General features: G+C 50.9%; 6 protein-coding genes across 6 annotated transcripts; 4 read left to right on the top strand and 2 right to left on the bottom strand.

The window, feature by feature from the left end:
- Positions 1 to 349: 349 nt before the first annotated feature.
- BO88DRAFT_405243 (copper metallochaperone COX17) lies at positions 350 to 1,144 on the top strand. The gene is made up of 3 exons (XM_025706825.1): positions 350 to 425; positions 524 to 579; positions 639 to 1,144. Exons 1-3 carry the CDS (start codon positions 398 to 400, stop codon positions 777 to 779), a joined length of 225 nt encoding a protein of 74 aa, XP_025562730.1. The 5' UTR covers positions 350 to 397; the 3' UTR covers positions 780 to 1,144.
- Positions 949 to 3,131, bottom strand: BO88DRAFT_444123 (dolichyl-P-Glc:Man(9)GlcNAc(2)-PP-dolichol alpha-1,3-glucosyltransferase ALG6). The gene is made up of 3 exons (XM_025710078.1): positions 2,787 to 3,131; positions 2,569 to 2,731; positions 949 to 2,520 (listed from the first exon to the last, which is right to left on the bottom strand). The coding sequence occupies exons 1-3, from the start codon at positions 3,019 to 3,021 to the stop codon at positions 1,140 to 1,142; spliced, it is 1,779 nt and encodes a 592-aa protein (XP_025562729.1). The 5' UTR covers positions 3,022 to 3,131; the 3' UTR covers positions 949 to 1,139.
- Positions 3,132 to 3,636: 505 nt separating this feature from the next.
- Positions 3,637 to 5,671, top strand: BO88DRAFT_54176 (putative nucleolin protein Nsr1). The gene is made up of 4 exons (XM_025712953.1): positions 3,637 to 3,772; positions 3,841 to 4,545; positions 4,595 to 4,884; positions 4,936 to 5,671. The coding sequence occupies exons 2-4, from the start codon at positions 3,847 to 3,849 to the stop codon at positions 5,564 to 5,566; spliced, it is 1,620 nt and encodes a 539-aa protein (XP_025562728.1). The 5' UTR covers positions 3,637 to 3,772; positions 3,841 to 3,846; the 3' UTR covers positions 5,567 to 5,671.
- Positions 5,672 to 6,535: 864 nt separating this feature from the next.
- On the top strand, positions 6,536 to 8,091 carry BO88DRAFT_415495 (uncharacterized protein; the record flags this gene model as incomplete). The annotated part of the gene is made up of 2 exons (XM_025708205.1): positions 6,536 to 6,692; positions 6,860 to 8,091. The coding sequence occupies 2 exons, from the start codon at positions 6,536 to 6,538 to the stop codon at positions 8,089 to 8,091; spliced, it is 1,389 nt and encodes a 462-aa protein (XP_025562727.1).
- Positions 8,092 to 16,346: 8,255 nt separating this feature from the next.
- BO88DRAFT_405238 (chaperonin-containing T-complex subunit CCT4) lies at positions 16,347 to 18,479 on the bottom strand. The gene is made up of 7 exons (XM_025706824.1): positions 18,341 to 18,479; positions 18,234 to 18,285; positions 18,159 to 18,181; positions 18,077 to 18,106; positions 17,997 to 18,026; positions 17,373 to 17,945; positions 16,347 to 17,321 (listed from the first exon to the last, which is right to left on the bottom strand). The coding sequence occupies exons 1-7, from the start codon at positions 18,386 to 18,388 to the stop codon at positions 16,467 to 16,469; spliced, it is 1,611 nt and encodes a 536-aa protein (XP_025562726.1). The 5' UTR covers positions 18,389 to 18,479; the 3' UTR covers positions 16,347 to 16,466.
- Positions 18,480 to 18,595: 116 nt separating this feature from the next.
- Positions 18,596 to 20,237, top strand: rpt1 (proteasome regulatory particle base subunit RPT1; the record flags this gene model as incomplete). Its single annotated transcript, XM_025710077.1, has 4 exons — positions 18,596 to 18,838; positions 18,911 to 19,025; positions 19,079 to 19,308; positions 19,358 to 20,237. Exons 1-4 carry the CDS (start codon positions 18,744 to 18,746, stop codon positions 20,235 to 20,237), a joined length of 1,320 nt encoding a protein of 439 aa, XP_025562725.1. The 5' UTR covers positions 18,596 to 18,743.
- Between the last annotated feature and the right edge of the window lie 614 nt (positions 20,238 to 20,851).

The raw sequence follows: 20,851 nt of genomic DNA, 5'->3' as shown, positions 1-20,851 counted from the left end.
TGCAAAAGAATCAAAGTAGTAGGACTCGATGGAGGTCCTGGTAAGCAACGGCTGAAGAGTAGCAGGAAAAGCAAAGACAATGAGCGTGGGAGGCAATGCGACCGTGGAGGGGCAAAAAGTGAAGAAAGAAAGAAAGGCTTGATGAAGCAGCGGGCCGTGATGCAGCATTCCCCTGACAACCCAATTATTTCCGTTTGTTCCCATAAATTTTCCCCGACCGCCGCTCCGGCCAACTGCAGACACCATCTCCGCCGTTTCCGGGCAATCGCATCATTATTCAGCATCTTTTCGTCTTGCTCTGCCTCCGACTGCTCTTCGCTTTCATCGTCAATCCTGTCGCTCTCTGTCCATTGTCCTTCACTGAGTCTGTTTCTTTATTTAGATTTAATTCTTCATCATGTCGTGGTTGTTCGGTTCCTCCAACAGTATGTATCTCCCATCCATGCTCGCCGCATGCTCCATACCTCTTGGTCTCGCTAGTATATCGGAGTCATTTAGAGCTGACAATTCTCCCTGACAACAGCTGAGAAGGCTGCTGCCCCTGCTCCTGCCGAGTCGGCGCCCGCGGAAAAGCCCAAGGTACGCTCATGACCATGCGACACAGACAATCATTCCGGAATGTCCTAACCCAGTCACAGCCATGCTGCGTTTGCAAGACTGAAAAGACCGCCCGCGATGACTGCATGCTCTTCTCCAAGACCGACGACCCCACACAGGAGTGCAAGCCCTTGATCGAGCAGTACAAGGCCTGCATGGCTGGCTACGGCTTCAAGGTCTAAGCTGCACCATATCCGACTGCTGCCGGGACAGCTGCACAACGAGGATGATACATAGAGTTCAGCGCATGCAAATATGGTGTTCGGTTATGGGTTTATTTTGGGTTACATGTATTATATAGGTCATCGTCCGACGTGGAGCATCTCCCTTCTTGTGCAATGAATGTATATTATCTATGTTTTTATGTTCTGGGAATATTGTAAGAAGAGAAGGCTTAAGCAACCGCTTTTGTCTCTGCCAGGCGCAAGAAGCACAACTCGCAGTCTATCGCCGATAAGATCTGCCCAAGGCAGTCCCGAACATCAAAATGGGTATCACGAGAGAATCAAGTAGACTATGAAAGGAAATCACCGCCAGCAACCTCACTGGTTCTTCTTCTCCGTTTCCTCGGCTGCCTTCTGGTCGATCCTGCGGCACTGCTGAATCAGCTTCCAGAGACACCACAGATATGCAATTCCAAATCCTCCAGCACCGATGAGGGCATTCAGTACCACCCACAGATCTGGCTTGCCAGGAGGGGGTGCCACGAAGGCTTCGAGAACGTGCCATGCAATCATAGCAAGGTAGAAGCAGGCGTGCAAAAGTTTGGTCAGCACATGAAGCTCGGCGCCCGGGGTGGTGTCTTCCAAAGAGGCACGGCGGCGGAATGTTCCAAACGAAGTTGGAGGGAGTCCCAACAGGTAGGCCCAAAGCAATGTCATAACGAAGTAGGGAATCCGAAGTTCGTCACGCTGCAGAAGAGGATACATGGTCCACGAGCCAAGCATGTTGGCCCAGCCCACCCAGGCCCGAGTCTCTTTACTTAGTCCGCCATCTCCAGCCAGGAGAAGAGTCATGGGGAGCAAGGGAAGGAGAACACTCTTCTCATGAACCTGGAATGAGAACAAGAAGAAGCCCCAGGCCACACTTGACAGGACTGGGAGAAGGAGCGATGCACGCGGGTGACGGAAGATGATGGCGCAGGGGACAGCAATGGATGCCAGCGTCGCTCCAAGGGACATGCGTTGGAGCAGAGTAGCCTCAAAGCGGTGAAGCTTGTAAAACGTATGGATGGCACACCACGCGTTAGCAACCTTGTCCTCGAACAGACCGCGAGCAAAGGGAAAGACGCGGTGGATAATTTGAGTCAGCTGGAAGATGACTGCATAAAGCACTGAACTCTTGTCCAGCTCGACCGGGAGGATCTGCAAAAGCGGAGGCGGAGGGGCAAATGCCAGAGCTGCTTGCGCCTCAATACCAATCGCCCCGATAAGCATCGGAGCAAGCAGGACAGCAAATGCAACGAGGGTGACAAGAGAAATGCTGATGAGACGGAGGAAACGGATCTTGGGGAAGATGCAGACACCGAGAAGGAAGGCGAACATGACCGGAGCATAGTACAAGGCCATCTGCTTGAAACCAAGAGCACCCACGAAGAAGATGCAGGCCCATAGCATGCGTCCAGCCAAGATGGCATCCAAGCTCGCAACAACCAGACCCAGCATCACCGTGTTATATTGGAAGTGTCCGTGGTCAATGAGGATGGTCGCAGGCTGTAGGAGGATCGCAGTGAGGGCAATTGAAGCAGACCAAACCGGAACGCTCTGCATGCGAGTGAAGCGGCGCAGGAAGGTAACGACGGCCGGGATGTAGACAAGGTATTCCGAAGCAATCACTGTTCCGCGCATGAACACCTTCAACAAGGGATCTTCGATGCCACGGGACTGGTCCAGGGCAAACCATGTGGGATCAAAGAGAGAACCACTGTTCAGTCAGTCTATAACCACGACCAATTGGAGCAGCATGACGTACAGTTTTCCAAGCAACCAGCTGTGGTATGCAGTCAACGGCGGGTAGTCCAAACCCCAGTATTGCAGATCGTACAGGTACCATTTGGAAATGGGTAGATGAGTCGTGATCTCCATCCAATGCCTCTGTGCTTCAAAGTCACCATGCATAGGGGGTACTCCGAAGCCTGTGACAGTTAGTATGTGGCGCCTGGGTATAGGAGACGGCAGTGATTTGCGTACCAGAATATCCCCACAAACTGACAGCCCAGCGAAACAATCCCACTGCCATCAATATCAAGGGTAGCACGAGCCATTGTGAGACACCAGCGCGAGCGGACCAGAGGAATGACACCAATGGGAAAGCTGGGGAGGCTTTCCCTCCAGCGACAACAATGAGAGAATTGTTAGAGCCGGCGAAAGACGAGGGAAGCTTTCTCTTCTTCCGCGGACGGTAAGAGGACGGAGGAGGTGCCATGATTCACGAGCAATGGACCGATTCAAAAGAGTTCCATTGACTGCGTATAAATGTCGAGCAACCGTGACAGGTCCAAAGGAATGACAAGTAGTTGGAGTCGATAGTTAGTGGACTGGCTGGATGTGGTTGACTGCGGAGGGACACTCTGGTTCCAACGGTCTGCTGGTGGACCAATGAGAAGCCCGGTCGGAGTCGGGCCCAGTCGGGTTAGTCTCCCAGCTGAGTTCCCCACTTAGTTCCTGAGCTAGCCTAGCTGCAGCAGGCGGTAGGTAAAGTTGATTTTTTTCTGCCAGCCTCCAAATTTTTTTTGCGTTCAGTCGCCTTATCAGAGCTGCTCCCCAGCTGGGATTTTTTTCTTCTTCCTTCATTCCTGTCCTACCCTTCCCCTTCACCTTTTTCCATCATTTTTTATCACTCTTCTTCACTTGGTTGTCTCATCAACTAAGTGTTCATCTATTTCATTGCATATCTAACGGTGCGCTTCAACAGACACTCTGTGGGCTTCTTGCATTGAGGGCTGTGGGCTGTAGCATACTACATCTATTCTGTGGGATCTGTGGGATACTCTCGTGGGTTTCATATCATAGACGGTAGCTTCCCTGTCGTCTCGTGTGGGCTTAGACACTGTCGTTGTGGGTTACCTGTGGGTATTTGAAAATTTCCATTACAAATCGGGTGATTGTGGGATTATAAGATCTGCCGCACATTCCTAGCTTTTCTCTGTATACTTGCTTAGTTTACAGTTTATTTGGTTCGTCTCTCCCCTTCTTCCTATTACTCTTGTCTGTTATCTCTTGGACTAACCACTGTTCCCTTCAGATCAAAATGTCCAAGACCAAGTCCGTTACCAAGAAGGGCTCTGAGAAGCCGGTTGACAAGACCCTTAGCAAGGTCAAGTCTGCTGGTGTGACCAAGTCCTCCCAGTCCCCCAAGGCCAAGAGCAAGCAGATTGCTCGTGAGGTTGCCTCCAAGGAGAAGAAGGACAAGAAGAAGAAGAAGGAGCCTACTCCCAGCGAGTCTTCCGAGTCCGAGTCCGACAGCGACGAGGAGATGGCCTCCGACTCCAGCTCCAGCAGCGAGAGTGAGGACGAGAAGCCCGCCAAGAAGACCGAGAAGAAGGGCAAGAAGGTTGAGTCCGAGTCCGAGTCTTCCGAGTCCGAGTCTGAGTCTTCCGACTCTGACAGCGATGAGGAGATGAACGACGCCTCTAGCAGCGAGAGCGAGGAGGAGAAGCCTGCCAAGAAGACCAAGGAGGAGCCCAAGAAGGCTGCCAAGAAGGCTGAGTCCAGCGACTCTGAGTCTGAGTCTTCCGACTCTGACTCCGAGTCCGAGGATGAGAAGCCTGCTAAGAAGGAGACCAAGAAGGCCGAGTCCGAGTCTGAGTCTTCTGACTCTGACTCCGACTCTGAGTCTGAGGAGGAGGCCCCCAAGAAGGCCGCCAAGAAGGAGTCCAGCGAGAGCGACTCTGACTCCGACTCTGACTCTGAGAGCGAGGAGGAGACCAAGGAGAAGAAGGCTGAGAAGGTATGCTGTTCATCCCTTTCACTCAATAGTTTGATGCTAACGTCCCCAGGAGTCTTCCGACTCTTCTGACTCTGACTCCGACTCTTCCGACTCCGACTCTGACTCCGAGTCTGAGGAGAGCGAGAAGCCCTCCAAGAAGCGTAAGGCTGAGGAGGAGACCTCCGCTACCCCCAAGAAGTCCAAGACTGAGGACCCTGCTCCTGGTGCTTCCGCCAACCTGTTCGTCGGTAACCTGTCCTGGAACGTCGATGAGGCCTGGCTCCAGTCCGAGTTCGAGAGCTTCGGTGAGCTCTCCGGTGTTCGTATCATGACTGAGCGTGACACTGGCCGCTCTCGTGGGTGAGTTTTTTCGTCTTCCACATTCATCAAGCCATTGCTAAACTCTTTTAGTTTCGGTTACGTTGAGTACACCAACGCCGTTGATGCCGCCAAGGCTTTCGAGGCTAAGAAGGGCGCTGAGATCGACGGACGTGTCATCAACCTGGACTATGCCACTGGCCGTCCCGCCAACAAGGACCAGCAGGGTGGTTTCAAGGACCGCGCCAACGCTCGTGCCCGTTCCTTCGGTGACCAGGCCAGCCCCGAGAGTGACACCCTCTTCGTCGGAAACCTTCCCTTCGACGCCAACGAGGACTCCGTCGGCGAGCTGTTCGGTGAGAAGGGTAGCATCCTCGGTATCCGTCTGCCCACCGACCCCGACTCTGGCCGCCCCAAGGGTTTCGGCTACGTCCAGTACTCCTCCGTCGACGAGGCCCGCGCTGCCTTCAACGAGCTCCAGGGTGCTGACCTGCTCGGACGCCCGGTGCGTCTGGACTTCAGCACTCCCCGTGCCAACAACGGCGGCGGCGGTGGTGGTCGCGGTGGTGGCCGTGGCGGCTTCGGCGGTCGTGGCGGTGGTCGCGGCGGTTTCGGTGACCGTGGTGGCCGTGGCCGTGGTGGCTTCGGTGGCCGCGGTGGTGGTGCCCCCAACAAGGCTCGTGGTGGTATCCCCGAGTACAAGGGCACCAAGGTCACCTTCTAAGTCAGTGTGTAAGAGTACTAACCGACGTATACCTATGTTTTTCTAGACTGCTTTTTGTTTTGGGCAATGGGTTATGGTTCCGGGGTTATTGTCATTATTCCTCACTGTTTCTGGTACCCCAAAAGTTGTCTGCATTATGTCACGCTAGCTAGCTAGGTAGCTAGTGAGCTATGTGCCTGTTTATTTAGGTAGCATACCATACCAATTTAATGAATGGCTATGACCAGAATGATGTGCTTTGCTTCTTTTCTTTTTCTTTCTTAGGCTTCTTTGTTTGGGTGAATGGGGTGGCACGGATCGACCAGATCTGCTGCGAGTGGGTGATGGTGGGCCTATCAGCGGGAAGAGGCAGCGGGGGGACAAGTCAGCTGTGCAGGTGGAAAAAGGCTGGTTGAGGGTCGGATGATGGACCAGCCCTCGTGCTCGCCTCCCCCTTCTTATTTCTCCCCGTCTCTCTCGCTTGTTGCTCGCGTCTATTGTTGTTCTTGGATTATCCCGTTCAACCTGAGTGAGTAGAAAGAAGAAGCAGCAGGAGGTATCTTCTTTTTGAGCTTCAGGTTGGATGCTGGAGAACTGACAGGGAACCAACCCTAAACTACCAATTTATTGATGCTTTTCTTCACGGTAACTGCCAGCATCCACTTGCCCACTTACTACTACTAAGTACTGATAAGATAATCTTAACGGATCCTCCCCCCAATCAACCATTCAAACTGTATTGTTGCATCCCAAACCCCGCCTTTCTCTGACCGCTCAGCGTATGAGCTGAACGGTCCGCTTGCATTCCCCGTGGTCTGAGGATTGACTGACCGTGTGTTGCCTGCCTGGTCACTCATCTCATCTCATCTCATCACCGCTGATTCTACTTCTACCTTCTTATTTATTCTTCTTTCCTTACTTTACTGTTTCATCTCCTCCCACCCCCTCTCGTCACTCTCTCTCTCCCCCCTTATCCTTCCTCTTTACATCATGCAACCCAACCACTATGACCTACTGGGTCAGGTGCACGATGACCCTCGATCGGTCGGGCGACTGACGCGAGAAGCCCATCAGCCGCCGTCGCGCGAGCCTCACGCCTTCCAGCAGTCCCGGTCGCCTGCTGCTGTTGCGCCCACGAGATCCGAAGGTGCGTCATCCTGGTTTTCTCCAGATATTTGCCCTACGCCTGGCATGTCTGCACCTTTCCCCTGCATCTTCATTCACATTCACTCCGATCTGCATGCATTGCCCGTCCTCTTTCAAAAGTCACTACTGCTTGTACCACCACCATGTACTCACTACGTTATTATATAGATTCCTGGATCGAGGTCTCCTCCCAACCCTCCTCCTCTTCCCTCTCCTCCGCCGGCACCAACGACGATATCATCACCACGGGTCTGCGCGTCCAGCAGGATGAAGCCGGTGCATACCACCGCAGCCGACGGCGCCGTCTGCAGCGGCTGGCTGCCGTCACCACCGCCCAAGTCGACTACTCGTCCCGCGAACAAAGCAGCAGCCAAGACGAATACGAGGAGAGTGAGAGCGAGTCGGACCGCGTCCTCAGCAGTTCCAACGAGGACATGGTCCGTCAAGCTTTACCTACCCCGTTCGTCCCGGGACCTGGTCCCTCTTCGACTGCTTCCGATGATGCCAGCGATGAGGATGATGATGACGACAACTCGACAGCGTTGGGAATGCGTATGGGTTCAGCTCCCTTTGTTCCTCAGCCCAACGTCTTCTCGCACCCACCTGCATCTCAGAACACTTCTTGGAGGCCTACCGGAGGACACCGCTCACAGCCCAGTGAGGTGTCCAACTCCAGCCGTCGCACAGCGATCCGCAGAAACTCTCAAGCAAGTATACGCTCCGCACGGAGATCCTCCCAGCAACATAGTCCATTCAATATGATCTCACCGTCCCACCACGCGGATCACGACGCCGCTCTGCGTGCCAGTCTCTCCACGTTGCTCTCCTGTGCCGCTGCGGCCCGCGGTCTGCCCAAATCCGACCCTCCCCCCTCGCAGGCCAGTCCTTCTCGAGGCCACCCATCTTCCTTCCGCTTAGTACCGGAGTCAGTAGCGATGGGAGGAGAAGTTGGCGAGGAAGCCGTAGGGACGGAAGCGACTGTCCCCACTCGGACCCCGCGGCAGGGACCCACTCCGCAGCCGGCCGCATACTCACCCCGCGATGTCCAGTCGGCTCCTCGAGCCAAGCGACGGTCCAGCCCATCCAAAGAACGTAGCCACTCCTCTGCAAAGAAGGGCCGTCGAGCCAGCATAGCAGATGCTTCGACTGCCAGTCCCACCGTCATGACCTGGGTGATCAGCGCGGGTGTTGTCGTCTTGTTTTCAGCCATCAGCTTCTCCGCCGGCTACGTGCTGGGCCGCGAAGTCGGGCGCTTGGAGGCCAGCACGGGAATGACCGTGGCGGGCGATACTGGCGTTCCCGGCCGAGCAGCGGCAGGCTGTGGCCAAGAAGCAGTCCGAGGTGGTCTTAAACGCATCCGCTGGGGATCAGGAACCTCTGGGTCAGGCATCATTGCGTGACTGACCATATACATTGCATCTAGTTCGTTTAAATGAGTGCTAACGATAATGGTGATTACGGGATATGAAGCTATGAATATTTGGTGCGGTACATTCGTTGACTGCTTTTCCTATGTCTCCTCTGTTTGGAAGGACGGATTGCATGCATAGCAAGGCTTTCCGGTCGTCGGTCTATGAGATGTTCTTGGATCATTTGTGGAGCCGCGGGAAAAGTAGTTGTTGGTTGAGTTAGGATTGATGTTTGGAATGGTGTTTGGCGTGAGTATTTGCAGTTATACCCCTTTACCCTTGACAGCTAGTCAATACACGAGTAATTTGACATCCACTACTTTAGTATCCAGCAGTAAGCAGTAGGACACAACCAGAACAGTAGTTAGATATCCTTACTTATAATAGATCAAGCAGACCACAACAGTACATCTAACTTAACCCATGCCAATTTTCTCCCATCCATATTACTAGAACCAGTGTATAGACAAGAACCTCCAAAACTCCAATCCCAAAGTCAACCCCTTCTAATTCCCTACTCTCCTTCAATCTACAACAGAATGCTCAATTAGAAATAAGAATAAGAACCAAATTGAATTGAGTCATTCAATTGTCCCACTCCATCCCATACTCCTCTATCCTCAAACACAAGACTATACAAAGGACATCAACCCGCTCACATCCAACATGAAAAGAGCACACATCACCACACCACACCACACCCCCTTCTCACGACAAATCAATCCCCACCACAGACCTACAAACAACAAACAACAAACAACAAACATGATCCTCTTAGCATCCAACATGTTAGACAAAGTAACCACAGGCACTGAAGACACAAGGCCATGGTGGAAGTTCTTCCTCCTTCCACATCACAGTAAGCAGTGCAGTGCAGGATGATTCTTTGGGTCTGTGGAGTTTGTGTTGATTGCTATCGCATCGCATTCCACTCACTGGGAAATGCTTGCCAGCTGGATCCCGGGTTTTGTTCTATATATTGTAGAGGAGTGGAATAAACTAATGGAGTTTTGTTCGATATACTTGAATAAACAAGGAGACTTGACTGGTGAGAGAATAATATGTGCAGAGTATTGGGGTTTGGACGAAAGGAAGTTGTGGTAGGGATCCTGCTTTCGATTTCTCTTATAGGTATGTACCGAGTATGAGGATCTCGAAGAGTTGCTGATGTAGAAGAGATAATCGCAACCTCAGACAGATTCCTTAGGATTATCTCGAGGAAGATGGTGATGTGATAAGCACCGTGCTGCACCTATGTCCAGCTGCTGCGGCACGTGTATCATAACATTCAGTAGATAGGATAGGATGGCAGTGTACCCACAGTAGATTTCATTGAGATATAAGATTTGGTATGAATGTACACAAAAGTATCATCCAGATGCGGGCAACTCGATGGAATCAGGTCCATGATCCATCGAAGGAAATATCATACAACAGGGACAGGACAAGACAAGACAAGACAAGACAGGATGAAATAGTAACAGATATCCTAACCATTTCTTTTCTCCAGATTAAAAGATGACGTCCAAGGACACATCAATCCGGACGATTTTCGTCAATCGATCCCAATGTCTAATCCAGCATAATGGATTCGACTGCAGGACATTGGTAGAGTCTCGTGTTGCGGATGATCTGAAGTACCTTATCTTGGAGAAGGTAGAATCGACACCACCACAAAAATGTATGAATGGTGTGCTTGGCTAGCAAGTAGCTGTAGCTGCTCGAGTGTCTCTGGAATCTATGATTTCATTTGAATGACTTAGAGCCCCACGGAGACAGTGGTTTTTGCCAAAGATTGTCTCTCTGACGACGAACATAATTCTGCGAGCAGATCATGAGCCTGGTACGCCTCATCCGCGTTGACATTTTGTTCGCCGCAGGACGAGTTCATAGGCTATGGGATACTTGTGATTGAATTCGGTCCTAGTAGCTGCAGCCCTAGGGATTTTTGGTAGCAAGGTTGTAGTCTTAGCAAGCAGAGTAGCCAGCAAGTGTGGACATTATTGTATTCCACAGGCATTACATCTCCAGCCGTAGGCAGACAATGTGTCATGTCTCGGTGTGATGGGCAGTATATATGGTGTTTTCCGTCATCGGAGACTTGGAGAAAGGAAGTTGGACTGGTGGGAATGCCTTCGTGCGTGGTATGTTTTCACTGTGTAATTCGGAAAATCCCTTCGATATACTCTTTGTTGCTTGAGGACGTGGTATGTTGACGGGCTAGGCCAGGACTGGAAAATAGGATGTGCGGACTTGAAATAACTTTGGTTTCTTGATGAAGACTGAAGACCGAACGCATATTCGAGAAAACAACAAATCAATCCCATGCTGCATCGACAGAACATCGCTCTTTTGCTTGGACTTGGACACCAGCTGAGCGAGATCACACGACTGAGGAACTCACGCCGCCCCGTCCGTCCGCTGCGTCGTCAGAGGTGACGAAGGCATTGGAAGGCCAGGAGTCGGATCGATGGAACCTGCTGCTGCTTTTCGCTCAACCTGTATTGATCAACTTGGACTCTCTTGGTTGGCTGAGTGATGGGCACGACTGAAGAACTCACGCCTCCCGTCCGTCCAACGCAGTCTGTCAAATATGACAGAGGCGAGAGAAGGCCGGGTTCGGAATCGATGGAACCTGCTGCTGCTTCTCGCTCAATCTGTGGCAGTGTGACTGGGTGAAATAGCACGACTGAGGAACTCACGCCGTCCCGTCCGTCCAACGCAGTCTGTAGATAGCAGAGGCGAGGGAAGGCCAGGAGTCGGATCGATGGAACCTGCTGCTGCTATCCACCCAGCCTGGAAAAACCAGGGAGGCCCGTCCGTTTGTTCGTTGCTTGTGTCATATTGATGTGGGAGATGTCCAAGTTGAGAGGCCGAAGTCAGGAACGTCCACGATGTTCTTCTGTCGAGAGCAGGGGTATTGGGATCTGTGGAGGTTGATTTGTCGTTTTTTGGTGCTTGCCCTCTGCCATTCACTATTTGCCCTTTTCCATTTTCCATTTCCTTTTTTCTCTTTGTTTTATTCCAATTTTTTTTTTTTTTTTTCGGGGGGAGGTTCTCCTCTGCGTGTGTATATTTTCTTTTCTTTTCTTTTCTTCTTGCTTTTTGGAGTTCTCTTTTCTTCTATTGTTCTTTTTATCTTTAACTTTTTTGTATTCTTGTTTTCGTTTCTTTTTTCGTTGAATGTCATTCTAATAGACTGAGGAAGAACCTTGGTTGCGAACATCCTGCGATGAGCTCTTTTGAATCAGTAAGAAGAAACCATGGATAGAAATACTTAGAAAGAACGATACTCACTGGAGGTTTCTGGTTGCTACTGCATGCAGACTCAGCTTCACATTTAAGGGAGGCGGTATGATATTGAATTGATATCGAACATAAGAGGGTATGAGTCCGAGTCCTGGAGAAGGAGAGGTGATTGGACAAGAGGGTGAGCTGGTTGTGATAGTGGTTGAAGACTGCCACCTGGAAGTCGAGGTTGCCGATGTTGATGCTAGCAAGCAGTTGTATCGGTTGAAGGACTGGTAGCTCTGGAACCTCTATCTGAGATAGCCAGTCAACCAGTAACGTCTCTTGGTGCCGTTTGAACAAGGTCGGAGTAACCAGTTGTGAAGTGAGCTTTGATTGCTATGTGCTTCAAGGTGTGCTGCTAGCACCCTCCTTATCAATTGCTGGGAATGCAGGTCCCGTGCAAAGAAGGAGACAACGAGAAAGCTTGGATGATGCTTAGAAAAGCACTGCGCTTTATTCTCTTTATGTTCTGGGGACCAGTGATCCGCCTAGGAGAGTTTGTTACTCCTAGCAGTATAATCGGAAAGAATTCCTTCAGGAACTCTTTCCCATTTGTAGACGAGATCTTAGCTGTGTCTTCGAGAACTTGGAAGATCATTTTGAGGAACGCCGATGAGGTTTCACTTAGAATGTGCGAGTGTTAGTCAATATTCAAGAGGCATAGCAGCACTACTCTAAAGGGACTGACCTATTCGGCATTGATCATGTCCACGCCAGGATCGCTGAGGTTGTGGTTCGTGTCGATTATCATAGGAGCGACCGTGATGGAGAGAGATGATTACGTTCAGATGAAGCGCAGGACCAGGGAACAAAATTCCCTGGAAATCATCTCTTTCAGGTTTCTTTTGGAAGATGCTGTCAGTTTGTCTAGCATGTAGGAGAACTGTTCAATCAGTTCAACGAATGATACCACAAAGATAGACGTCATCGCCCTGTGATAGGAAAGGAGCAAGGATAGACACGTACCAGCTCTGTGTGCCGTGAGACACTGGAGCTTGCGATCTTCACTGTCTGTGAAAATACCAACTTCCTCGTCCTCTCTCTTGATGTAAAATCCCTTCGACGGTCAGCAAACATACCATTCAACGGGTTGTCATGAGTAGGTCATACACTTCATGAGGCCTGGAAGCCACCGAGGAGAGCCATGAGCTCTGCAAGCTGAGTATAGGTAGCTCGTAGTGCCTTATCTTCTTCACCAAGAGATTATTTCTTCAAGGAAGCAATTGAATATAGAGAGCCAACCTCATTAAGTGTTGGAAGAATTGCGGTGTAGAGCGGGTTGAGAGGAGAGGGATGAAGTGAGAAGAGAACTGAGTGAGGAAAGAAATGAAAAGAGGAGAGGATTGAAAATGCTTTCTCGCCTGTATATATAGCTGAGTTTTTTGTTTGTGCGGCCACAATTTGTCATGAGAGATTCACTGAGGATGTGAATATCGGCAGTGCGGCAGCGACAGTATCCTTAGTGAATGATTCCCAGTGTTAATTTCTGAGCACTGAATTGCATGTTCTTTCATAGTCCTGCTAGTGTGTGAATCTCGACAAAGCCGCAATGCAGCGAGGGTGAAGATGCGTTTCGTCCTCAAGTCTATCGCCGTGAAGGAGAGAGACAGCACAATCAAGCTTCCCATCTGTAATTTGGAAGTTGGCATTGCATGCGCCTTGAGATGTAGAGTGACGGCATATGCGAGCCCCTCAGGTCTTCATAGGTTTGTTGGGCGGTAAAACTGACACCAGCTTTGATTTGAGTAGATTGCACAACAACACACCAACAAGTGAATCCTTGCAATTCATCTTATAGGTACCAAGCAACACTGTGTCCTGTGATTGTAGAGCATATTGCCGTCCCGCATGATGAATTGCCAACAAAGGCCAGTGTGACAGGATCTTCTCCACTTTCGCGGGAATTCCCTGCGCTGTCTGCGCTGCCGTCAGTCCTTTGTCGATGTGATCTTCTTTCGAGGTTGTGAATCTTTCCGTTTGCTTTTCGGGGACTGAACAATCATCGTTCGATTTCACGCTTAATAGATCTTGGGATTCATCGAGAGCGTTCATATGGGTTATACGTTTCCATCCTTGTTCCTGCCAGGCCCTCCCAGCTGACACCCACTATTTGCTCGAATAATGGTTTCCAACCTTGTATGTCTTTGAAAGCCATCTTCCGATCAAATTCCATCTTGGAGTGTGAATATCTAGATCGACTCCTCCGAGTCCCCGTCTGATAGGGGATGAATACAGACAGAGCTGTTCAAATTATCACCCGCCTTTTCTAGTGGTATATTCACCCAAAACCAGGCCATTACCCATAGTACCATATGAGCTTTCTTGTCTCGTGGCCCAGTTTGTTCGAGCTCGAATTTCAGCTGCCTAGTGCTCCTCTAATTGTGACTGTTCCTCAAGAAGAGGAAGCAGTGAAAGACAGTGACGCGGATACCCATCTAGAGCAACGTGAACAGCCTGTTAAGCGCCATATGTTTACTGTTCACAATATCAAGATCGTTTCCGTCACTGACGGACGTAAAGATGCTCTTCGGAGGCAGCGTTCGAGCACGGATAACTAAGACGGACCAACTCCACCTCCGGTGTGTTTCATACCCAATAGACGGGTGCAACATGCAAGCCAAATGAGAAAAAATAGTCAAGAAGTGTAGCATGGCAGACACCGCATGTGTTATAGGTGTAGCAAGGCTCACTGACAGGCTGTCATCTCTGTTGAACAGGCAGCAAGCACCAAGGAAGTCGAATAGATTGTGGATCAACTCAAGCTAGACGCTGCTAGCACAACCTGTCGTGCTCAACCACCGTCGTAATTTCTGATGCCGAGGTATGGTCAATTCGGCAATAATCGATCCCAGGGTTGTTTTTGCTCCCACCGTATCGAGAGGAGCTGACCGACATTGTTATGTAGAGCCAAAATAAAATATCTTCTGATAGGTACATTTTCTCTCATTTTATAGTCCGAACAAAGTGAGCCAGACTCACTGAACTTGAACTTTGTCGCCTGACACTGACACAGTAGAGTGGGGATCACAAAAACAGAAACGCAGTATGCCCGGAGATGCCATGCTCGGCTCTGTTCTCCACGCTTGCGCTTCTTGCGCTTTGCTAGATCACTGGTACCTTAGGCTTATCTGTCTTCAGATAGACCTCTGCCTTATTTATAGCAACGTCAGTCGCTCCAGGCATAGGACAACAATGACCTATGCTCCTGCCTCCCTCGCCGAGTATGCTGCTGGTGAGTTGTTCGATCAAGAGCGCAGTATGCCTGGTCCTATCATGAGGACCTGCTGCAGTGGAGACAGCTGAACTTGGGACATAGACTGCATGATGTATGTATAAATGTTGCACCAGTTTCTTGTCCCGGATGCAGGCGGACCCCGCGGAGAGTATTATTGTAAGTTGCAGGCCCTGTATTTCGGGCTAGATCGTTGTCACTCCAAAACAAGCCCATCCAAGGCACAATAGGCGCAAAGTCCCCGTAGTCCCCTGTGTAGGGCCCCACTAGGTCTTCCATTTTGTGGTATCTGCACAGGTGTAAGAATTAAGATAGAACAACAACCCCTAATCCTCGAGACCAGCAGTCTCTGGTGCTAACCTCACGGCAGATCATATAGGATAAGCCAGGACTTAGCCCGTTCCGCCCATGTTGCTTTCTTAACCACAGGAGTGATCCTTCTTCGCGCAAACAGGAGGAGGATTCAGTTCAGTCGCTGATGCGTCGAGCATATTGCGTGTAGCATTGTACTATGCTCTCAGCTGGATCGACGCATATAGTCTAGACCATACCAGGCGAATATTATATCTGACCCCTAGTCGGTCGGTGACAGCACATCGCATCGACTTCATTGGAGAGAACTTGTGTCCAGTATTGTATCATATAGCAACTTGACACCGCAGAAAACATACAGCATTCTATGATGAGTGTGCTGCTATGAACACCTAAGGCAGGTCGCTCACGCCTGAGATGTGGTACGGGCATTGGTGAATCCTGTATGATAATAAGCAAGACGCCGATACCGTTTAGCTCGGCGAGGAGATTGTCTAAACATATCAATGCCTGTATCTCTTCCAAAGATCATATTTCCTTTCTATGGCGCGAAGAGCATCATAAGAATATCATAAATCTTTTGGTTCATAGCATCTGATATATGCAGAAGGCATCATGTCGTTGACTCCAGATGTCTGTCTTGTGAGCAGATCTTTTAAAAGTCGGAGCACCGACAATAGGGTTTTGGAGAAGCCATAAGAATGTCTTATACATGGCTTCCCATATCGATATAGGTCCTGATGAACGACGGTGACCCGACCGACCACCCCGGTTAGGGGGCGAAATTCACTTCAATGGATTTGTCCGGCTGAAGGCACATGCGAAGTTTATCGGAGAGACGGAAGAAAGTGATGTGCTGATGGGAGTCAAGCCAATAGGTTATAGAAGAGAGACATCAAGCTCCTGGAACCCGGAAGTGACACCCTTTTGTGTACATGCATTTTTGATGACGAGTATGGGTAACTGAAACGATGGTAGGGAGGCAGGAAGGCAGAGATGTTGAGATGGATATTGCGAGACTTGAGAATGCTATTTGATATACAATGTAGCAGTATAAGTATACTATCCCTTAGGATTAGTGCTCATGACTAGCAGTGCTGTAGAGAGGAAAGATGGAGAGGAAGGGGAGACGGAGCCTTCCTTTATAGTCAGTTTTCCACACATGATTGCTGGCTTAATTATGCAATTAATTAAAATCATCTGTGACTTCCGGCGATTTAATGGTAAATTCCGATGTCAATCGGGTGGCGGGTTGGAGTAACGTCCTGTCCTTCCCTAAGTGTGGTATCGGCACTGCATACAGCCAGGGTGAAAAGTAAGCCAGGGTGAAGAGTCATGGATATGAATGGGACACAGCATCAAGATTAGATTCGTAGCGAACACTACAGTAGATAAATACGAAGAAATAGCATGGCGATGATTATGTGCAATTAGACACCAACGATCTATCTTTTGAACATGGTATGATTGATAAATTACTCGTCATAGTACACCACCTGGCTTACTTTTCCAATTCACTCCGCGCCATCGCTCACCGCGACAAAGCAATGTCATCAATTCTCATAATCATCTTCACCGTCTCAGCAGCCAGCTCGATCGCGCTGGTACTCACCAGGAGCGGCTGCAGGATGTTCTCCTCAGTGATGTCGTCCTTCACGCCACCACTGCGAATGCTGACTCCTGCGTTGTGCTGGCCCTGGGCATGGCGGTGGCGCAGCTCAGTGACAACCTTGATCGAGTTCAGACCGGCATTCTCTGCCAGCGTGGTGGGAATGACTTCCATGGCATCAGCGAATGCCTTCCAGCAGATAGCCTCCGTGCCGGTCAGTTGACGAGCACGCATGGCAAGGGCGTGGGCGATCTCAATTTCAGGAGCACCACCACCAGCGATGAGGGCGCGCTTCTTCACCAGACAACGGATGACACAAAGAGCGTCGTGAAGAGAACGCTCAGCCTCGTCCAGAATGAGGTTGTTAGCGCCACGGGCGACGATCGAAACGGTCTGGTTGGCGGCGGCAGCAGGGGTCTTGATACCGGTGACCTTCACATAGCGAGCACCAGACTGCTGCACTTCCTCAACCAGGTCGGCGGTACCCAGCTTGTCCTCAGTGAAAGAGTCAATGTTGGCAACAGGCTTGCAGCCCAGACTCTTGCAGAGGAACTCAACCTCATCACGCTCGATATCCTTGACGGCCAAAATTTTAAGGCGAGAAAGGAAGTGAAGGGAAAGGTCGTTGACGGCATCACGGAGGATGGACTTCTGAATCAGAAGGACATTGCACTTGGTCTTCTGGATCTTCTTGACCATGTTAAGGAGGTATTGGCGCTCTTCCTTGAGGATCTTGTCCATCTGGCGGTAGTCGTTCACGACGATCTGGTTCTCCATCTAAACCATTGTTAGTATTGCATTCCAGGCTCAAGGGATCCTCGACCATACATCAGGCTTAGGCGGGCTGAGCTGGAACTGAATCAGACCTATCCGGGCCTTCTCAATTCTGGTAGGACCGCCGCTGCTCTTGATGACCTGCTGGTTCAGAACCAAGCCATCAACCATCTCACTGTCCTCAATTGTTCCGCCAACCTTCTTCACTATACGGATATTGCGGAGGTCCACGTTCTCGGCGGTCTTGGGGTCGACGACCTTCAACACGGAATCCACGGCCATGGGACCGAGGAGGCCGGAATGCTGCGAAACAATCTTGGAGGAGAGGGAGGTGGAAGCAGCCTGAAGGAGGGTGGAGCGGTCCGTCAGGTTGATGGGGCGAGACATGTTGGTGAGGATTTCGACAGCGGCGGCAGCGGCTCTTTGGAAGGACTCCGAGATGACAGTGGGATGGATACCCTTTCCAAGCAGGCGCTCTGCAGCACCGAGCAGGCTTCCGGCAATAACGACAACGGATGTGGTACCATCACCAGCCTCAACATCCTGGGCCGCACTGAGATCGACCAGCATCCTAGCGGCGGGGTGCATGACGCTCATATCCCTCAACATGGTGTTTCCATCGTTCGTCTGCGGGGGTTAGCGGGGTGTGAGAGTCGGTATACGGAGAGGTGTTCGTACGATGATTGTGTTTCCCTTGGGCGTTTGGATCTATTACTATGTTAGCCACGGTACCTCCAATTAGTAGACATGTATCCTACCATCTTGTCCATACCCCTGGGTCCCAAAGACTGCGTTGCGGTTAGCCCCTCATTTGTCATATCGATATCGAAGCAAGCGTACTGTTCTGATGGCATCGGCGACGGCTGATTGAAATTAGTACTTGAGCCCCTGAGTACATTCCGAATAGATACATACCTCTAGCAGCCAGAATGTTGGACGTACGGACGGCCATAGGCTTCTCCTTGTCCTGCAGTCTATCAGAAAACGGCCCACACGTATTTCTCTCCGCGAAAAAGACGCACCTTGAAAGCATTGCCGCTGGGGGCCGGCTGGGAGGCTGTCGACGCCATGATGAAAATAGCTACGATATAAACACCGTAGATTGATGAAACCGGGGAAGATAAAGAAGAGTGGGTGAGGCGAGGGGATCCAGAACCTGGAGGCGGCTCTGGGAATTTCTTCGGTGTTGCGTTTTGGGCGGTGTTGCTGCTGGGCTTGGCGGCCACTAGCGTCAACAGCTCGAACCGCAACAAGCTGAGCTCACCACATCACTCTTCCATCTATCAAGCTCCATCTCACCACCACGCCCTTCATTGCCTTTGCACCTTTCATTTAATCCCCCCTCATTCACACTCTACAAATACATTTCTGAACTGATTTGTTACTCCTTCATCTTGCCGTCTTGCCACATATCCTCCCATCACCATGCCTAGCGCCACGGGAGAGAACTGGGAGAAGTACAAGAAGAACTTCGCCGATGACGAAGAGCCAGAGAAGAAGATCACCCCTCTTACAGATGAGTAGGTGACTCCGGTTTTCTATCAGCATCAACTGTGGTTGGTTCGCGCATCTGGAAGGCTAACTGGCCGCAGGGATATCCAAGTATTGAAGACCTACGGTGCCGCACCCTACGCCACGGCATTAAAGAAGCTCGAAAAGCAGATCAAGGACAGACAAGCGAGTGTGAACGAGAAGATTGGTGTCAAGGTATCTAGGTCTGCCATATACGTCATACCGGACACGTCTGACTAGCTGCTTAGGAATCCGATACCGGTCTTGCGCCTCCACACCTTTGGGATGTTGCTGCGGACCGACAGCGCATGGCGGAGGAGCAACCGCTGCAGGTGGCCCGTTGTACAAAGATCATTTCGGATGAGAAGGACTCGGATAAGAGCAAATATGTTATCAACGTTAAGCAGATCGCCAAGTTTGTCGTCAACCTTGGGGAACGCGTGAGTCCTACGGATATCGAGGAGGGCATGAGAGTCGGGTATGGCCCTGCAGTTTTGCTATGCATTTTCCCTTCTAACAGATGACAGTGTCGATCGCAATAAATATCAGATTATGCTACCTCTTCCTCCCAAGATCGACCCCAGCGTGACGATGATGACTGTCGAGGACAAGCCCGATGTGACGTATGGCGATGTCGGAGGATGCAAGGAACAAATTGAGAAGCTGCGAGAAGTCGTCGAGATGCCATTGCTATCACCAGAGCGCTTCGTCAACCTCGGTATCGACCCGCCGAAGGGTGCCCTGCTCTACGGACCTCCCGGAACTGGTAAGACACTCTGCGCTCGAGCCGTGGCCAACCGAACCGACGCTACTTTCATCCGTGTCATTGGTAGTGAGTTGGTGCAGAAGTATGTTGGTGAGGGTGCTCGGATGGTCCGTGAGCTTTTCGAAATGGCCCGAACAAAGAAAGCGTGCATTATCTTCTTCGATGAAATCGATGCGGTCGGTGGTGCTCGTTTCGACGACGGAGCGGGTGGTGACAACGAAGTTCAGCGTACCATGTTGGAGTTGATTACGCAGCTGGATGGTTTCGACGCTCGTGGTAACATCAAGGTCATGTTCGCCACCAACCGACCGTCCACTCTCGACCCTGCCCTGATGCGTCCTGGTCGTATCGACCGTAAGATCGAGTTCTCGCTCCCGGATGTCGAGGGTCGTGCCAACATTCTCCGGATTCACGCCAAGAGCATGTCGGTGGAGCGGGACATTCGGTGGGAGCTGATTTCGCGCCTGTGCCCCAACGCTACGGGAGCTGAGCTCCGGAGTGTTGCGACAGAGGCGGGCATGTTTGCCATTCGGGCGCGGCGGAAGGTGGCCACGGAGAAGGACTTCCTCGCCGCGGTGGACAAGGTGATCAAGGGTAACCTGAAGTTCAACTCGACGGCGACGTACATGCAGTATAATTAGACGGTATGGGTTGGTTACATTGCATGGCTGGACGGATGTGTATGATCATACATGACATTGGTGATTCAGTCAGTCTACGATGGGATCTATAATATGATTGTGCAGTTATATATGACAGTGATATTCTGCCGGTCACACGACATATAAGTTACTGGTACACTGCACTAGTAAGTATAAAGTGCATGGCAACCTACATCATCAGACAAGTAAGGGTCGTAGTACGTAGAGTTCCGTTGCATGCGCGCCCGGCAACTTCGGAAGAAGGTCAACACAGAGCTTGGTCGGGGTTCAATGACAGCAAAATGTCACCACAGAAACACTGTATGCCGGGACGAGACTAGAAGGGAAACCCTGAGCTGGGAAGCCGATCAACCCCAGCAATAAGAGTCGTCGTCCCCAGGCCGGCCGTGTTGCTCCGGAATTCTTCGCGCGCTGCCGGGTTAAAAGAAGACCGGCCACGTGCCTGTGCAGTCTCGGCCAATGACAGGCTGCCGGCTGCCCGAGGTGATTACCACTGCGCGGCCTCTGATTGGTGCTCTCGGCCCCGGTCCTCCCCGTCGGCAAGTGAATCGCTGATTATGTCAGCCACTCTCTTCGCTCTCTTCGCCAGAACC

This window comes from Aspergillus vadensis, assembly GCF_003184925.1.
Source record: "Aspergillus vadensis CBS 113365 unplaced genomic scaffold BO88scaffold_12, whole genome shotgun sequence".
NCBI lineage: Eukaryota > Fungi > Ascomycota > Eurotiomycetes > Eurotiales > Aspergillaceae > Aspergillus > Aspergillus vadensis.
Note: the sequence above shows the minus strand (reverse complement) of the source record. Positions and strands in the feature narration are given on the sequence as shown.

Bases quoted from the DNA above. Each gene is read 5' to 3' on its own strand.
- BO88DRAFT_405243 (XM_025706825.1), top strand. From the start codon at position 398: ATGTCGTGGTTGTTCGGTTCCTCCAACA. The intron at 426-523 runs GTATGTATCTCC...CCCTGACAACAG, and splicing joins GTTGTTCGGTTCCTCCAACA to CTGAGAAGGCTGCTGCCCCT. The intron at 580-638 runs GTACGCTCATGA...ACCCAGTCACAG, and splicing joins CGCCCGCGGAAAAGCCCAAG to CCATGCTGCGTTTGCAAGAC.
- BO88DRAFT_444123 (XM_025710078.1), bottom strand. From the start codon at position 3,021: ATGGCACCTCCTCCGTCCTCTTACCGTCCGCGGAAGAAGAGAAAGCTT. The intron at 2,732-2,786 runs GTACGCAAATCA...TAACTGTCACAG, and splicing joins CAGTTTGTGGGGATATTCTG to GCTTCGGAGTACCCCCTATG. The intron at 2,521-2,568 runs GTACGTCATGCT...CTGACTGAACAG, and splicing joins AGCTGGTTGCTTGGAAAACT to TGGTTCTCTCTTTGATCCCA.
- BO88DRAFT_54176 (XM_025712953.1), top strand. From the start codon at position 3,847: ATGTCCAAGACCAAGTCCGTTACCAAGAAGGGCTCTGAGAAGCCGGTT. The intron at 4,546-4,594 runs GTATGCTGTTCA...TAACGTCCCCAG, and splicing joins AGGAGAAGAAGGCTGAGAAG to GAGTCTTCCGACTCTTCTGA. The intron at 4,885-4,935 runs GTGAGTTTTTTC...AAACTCTTTTAG, and splicing joins GACACTGGCCGCTCTCGTGG to TTTCGGTTACGTTGAGTACA.
- BO88DRAFT_405238 (XM_025706824.1), bottom strand. From the start codon at position 18,388: ATGGCGTCGACAGCCTCCCAGCCGGCCCCCAGCGGCAATGCTTTCAAG. The intron at 17,946-17,996 runs GTACGAACACCT...TAACCCCCGCAG, and splicing joins CCAAGGGAAACACAATCATC to ACGAACGATGGAAACACCAT. The intron at 17,322-17,372 runs GTATGGTCGAGG...ACAATGGTTTAG, and splicing joins TCAGCCCGCCTAAGCCTGAT to ATGGAGAACCAGATCGTCGT.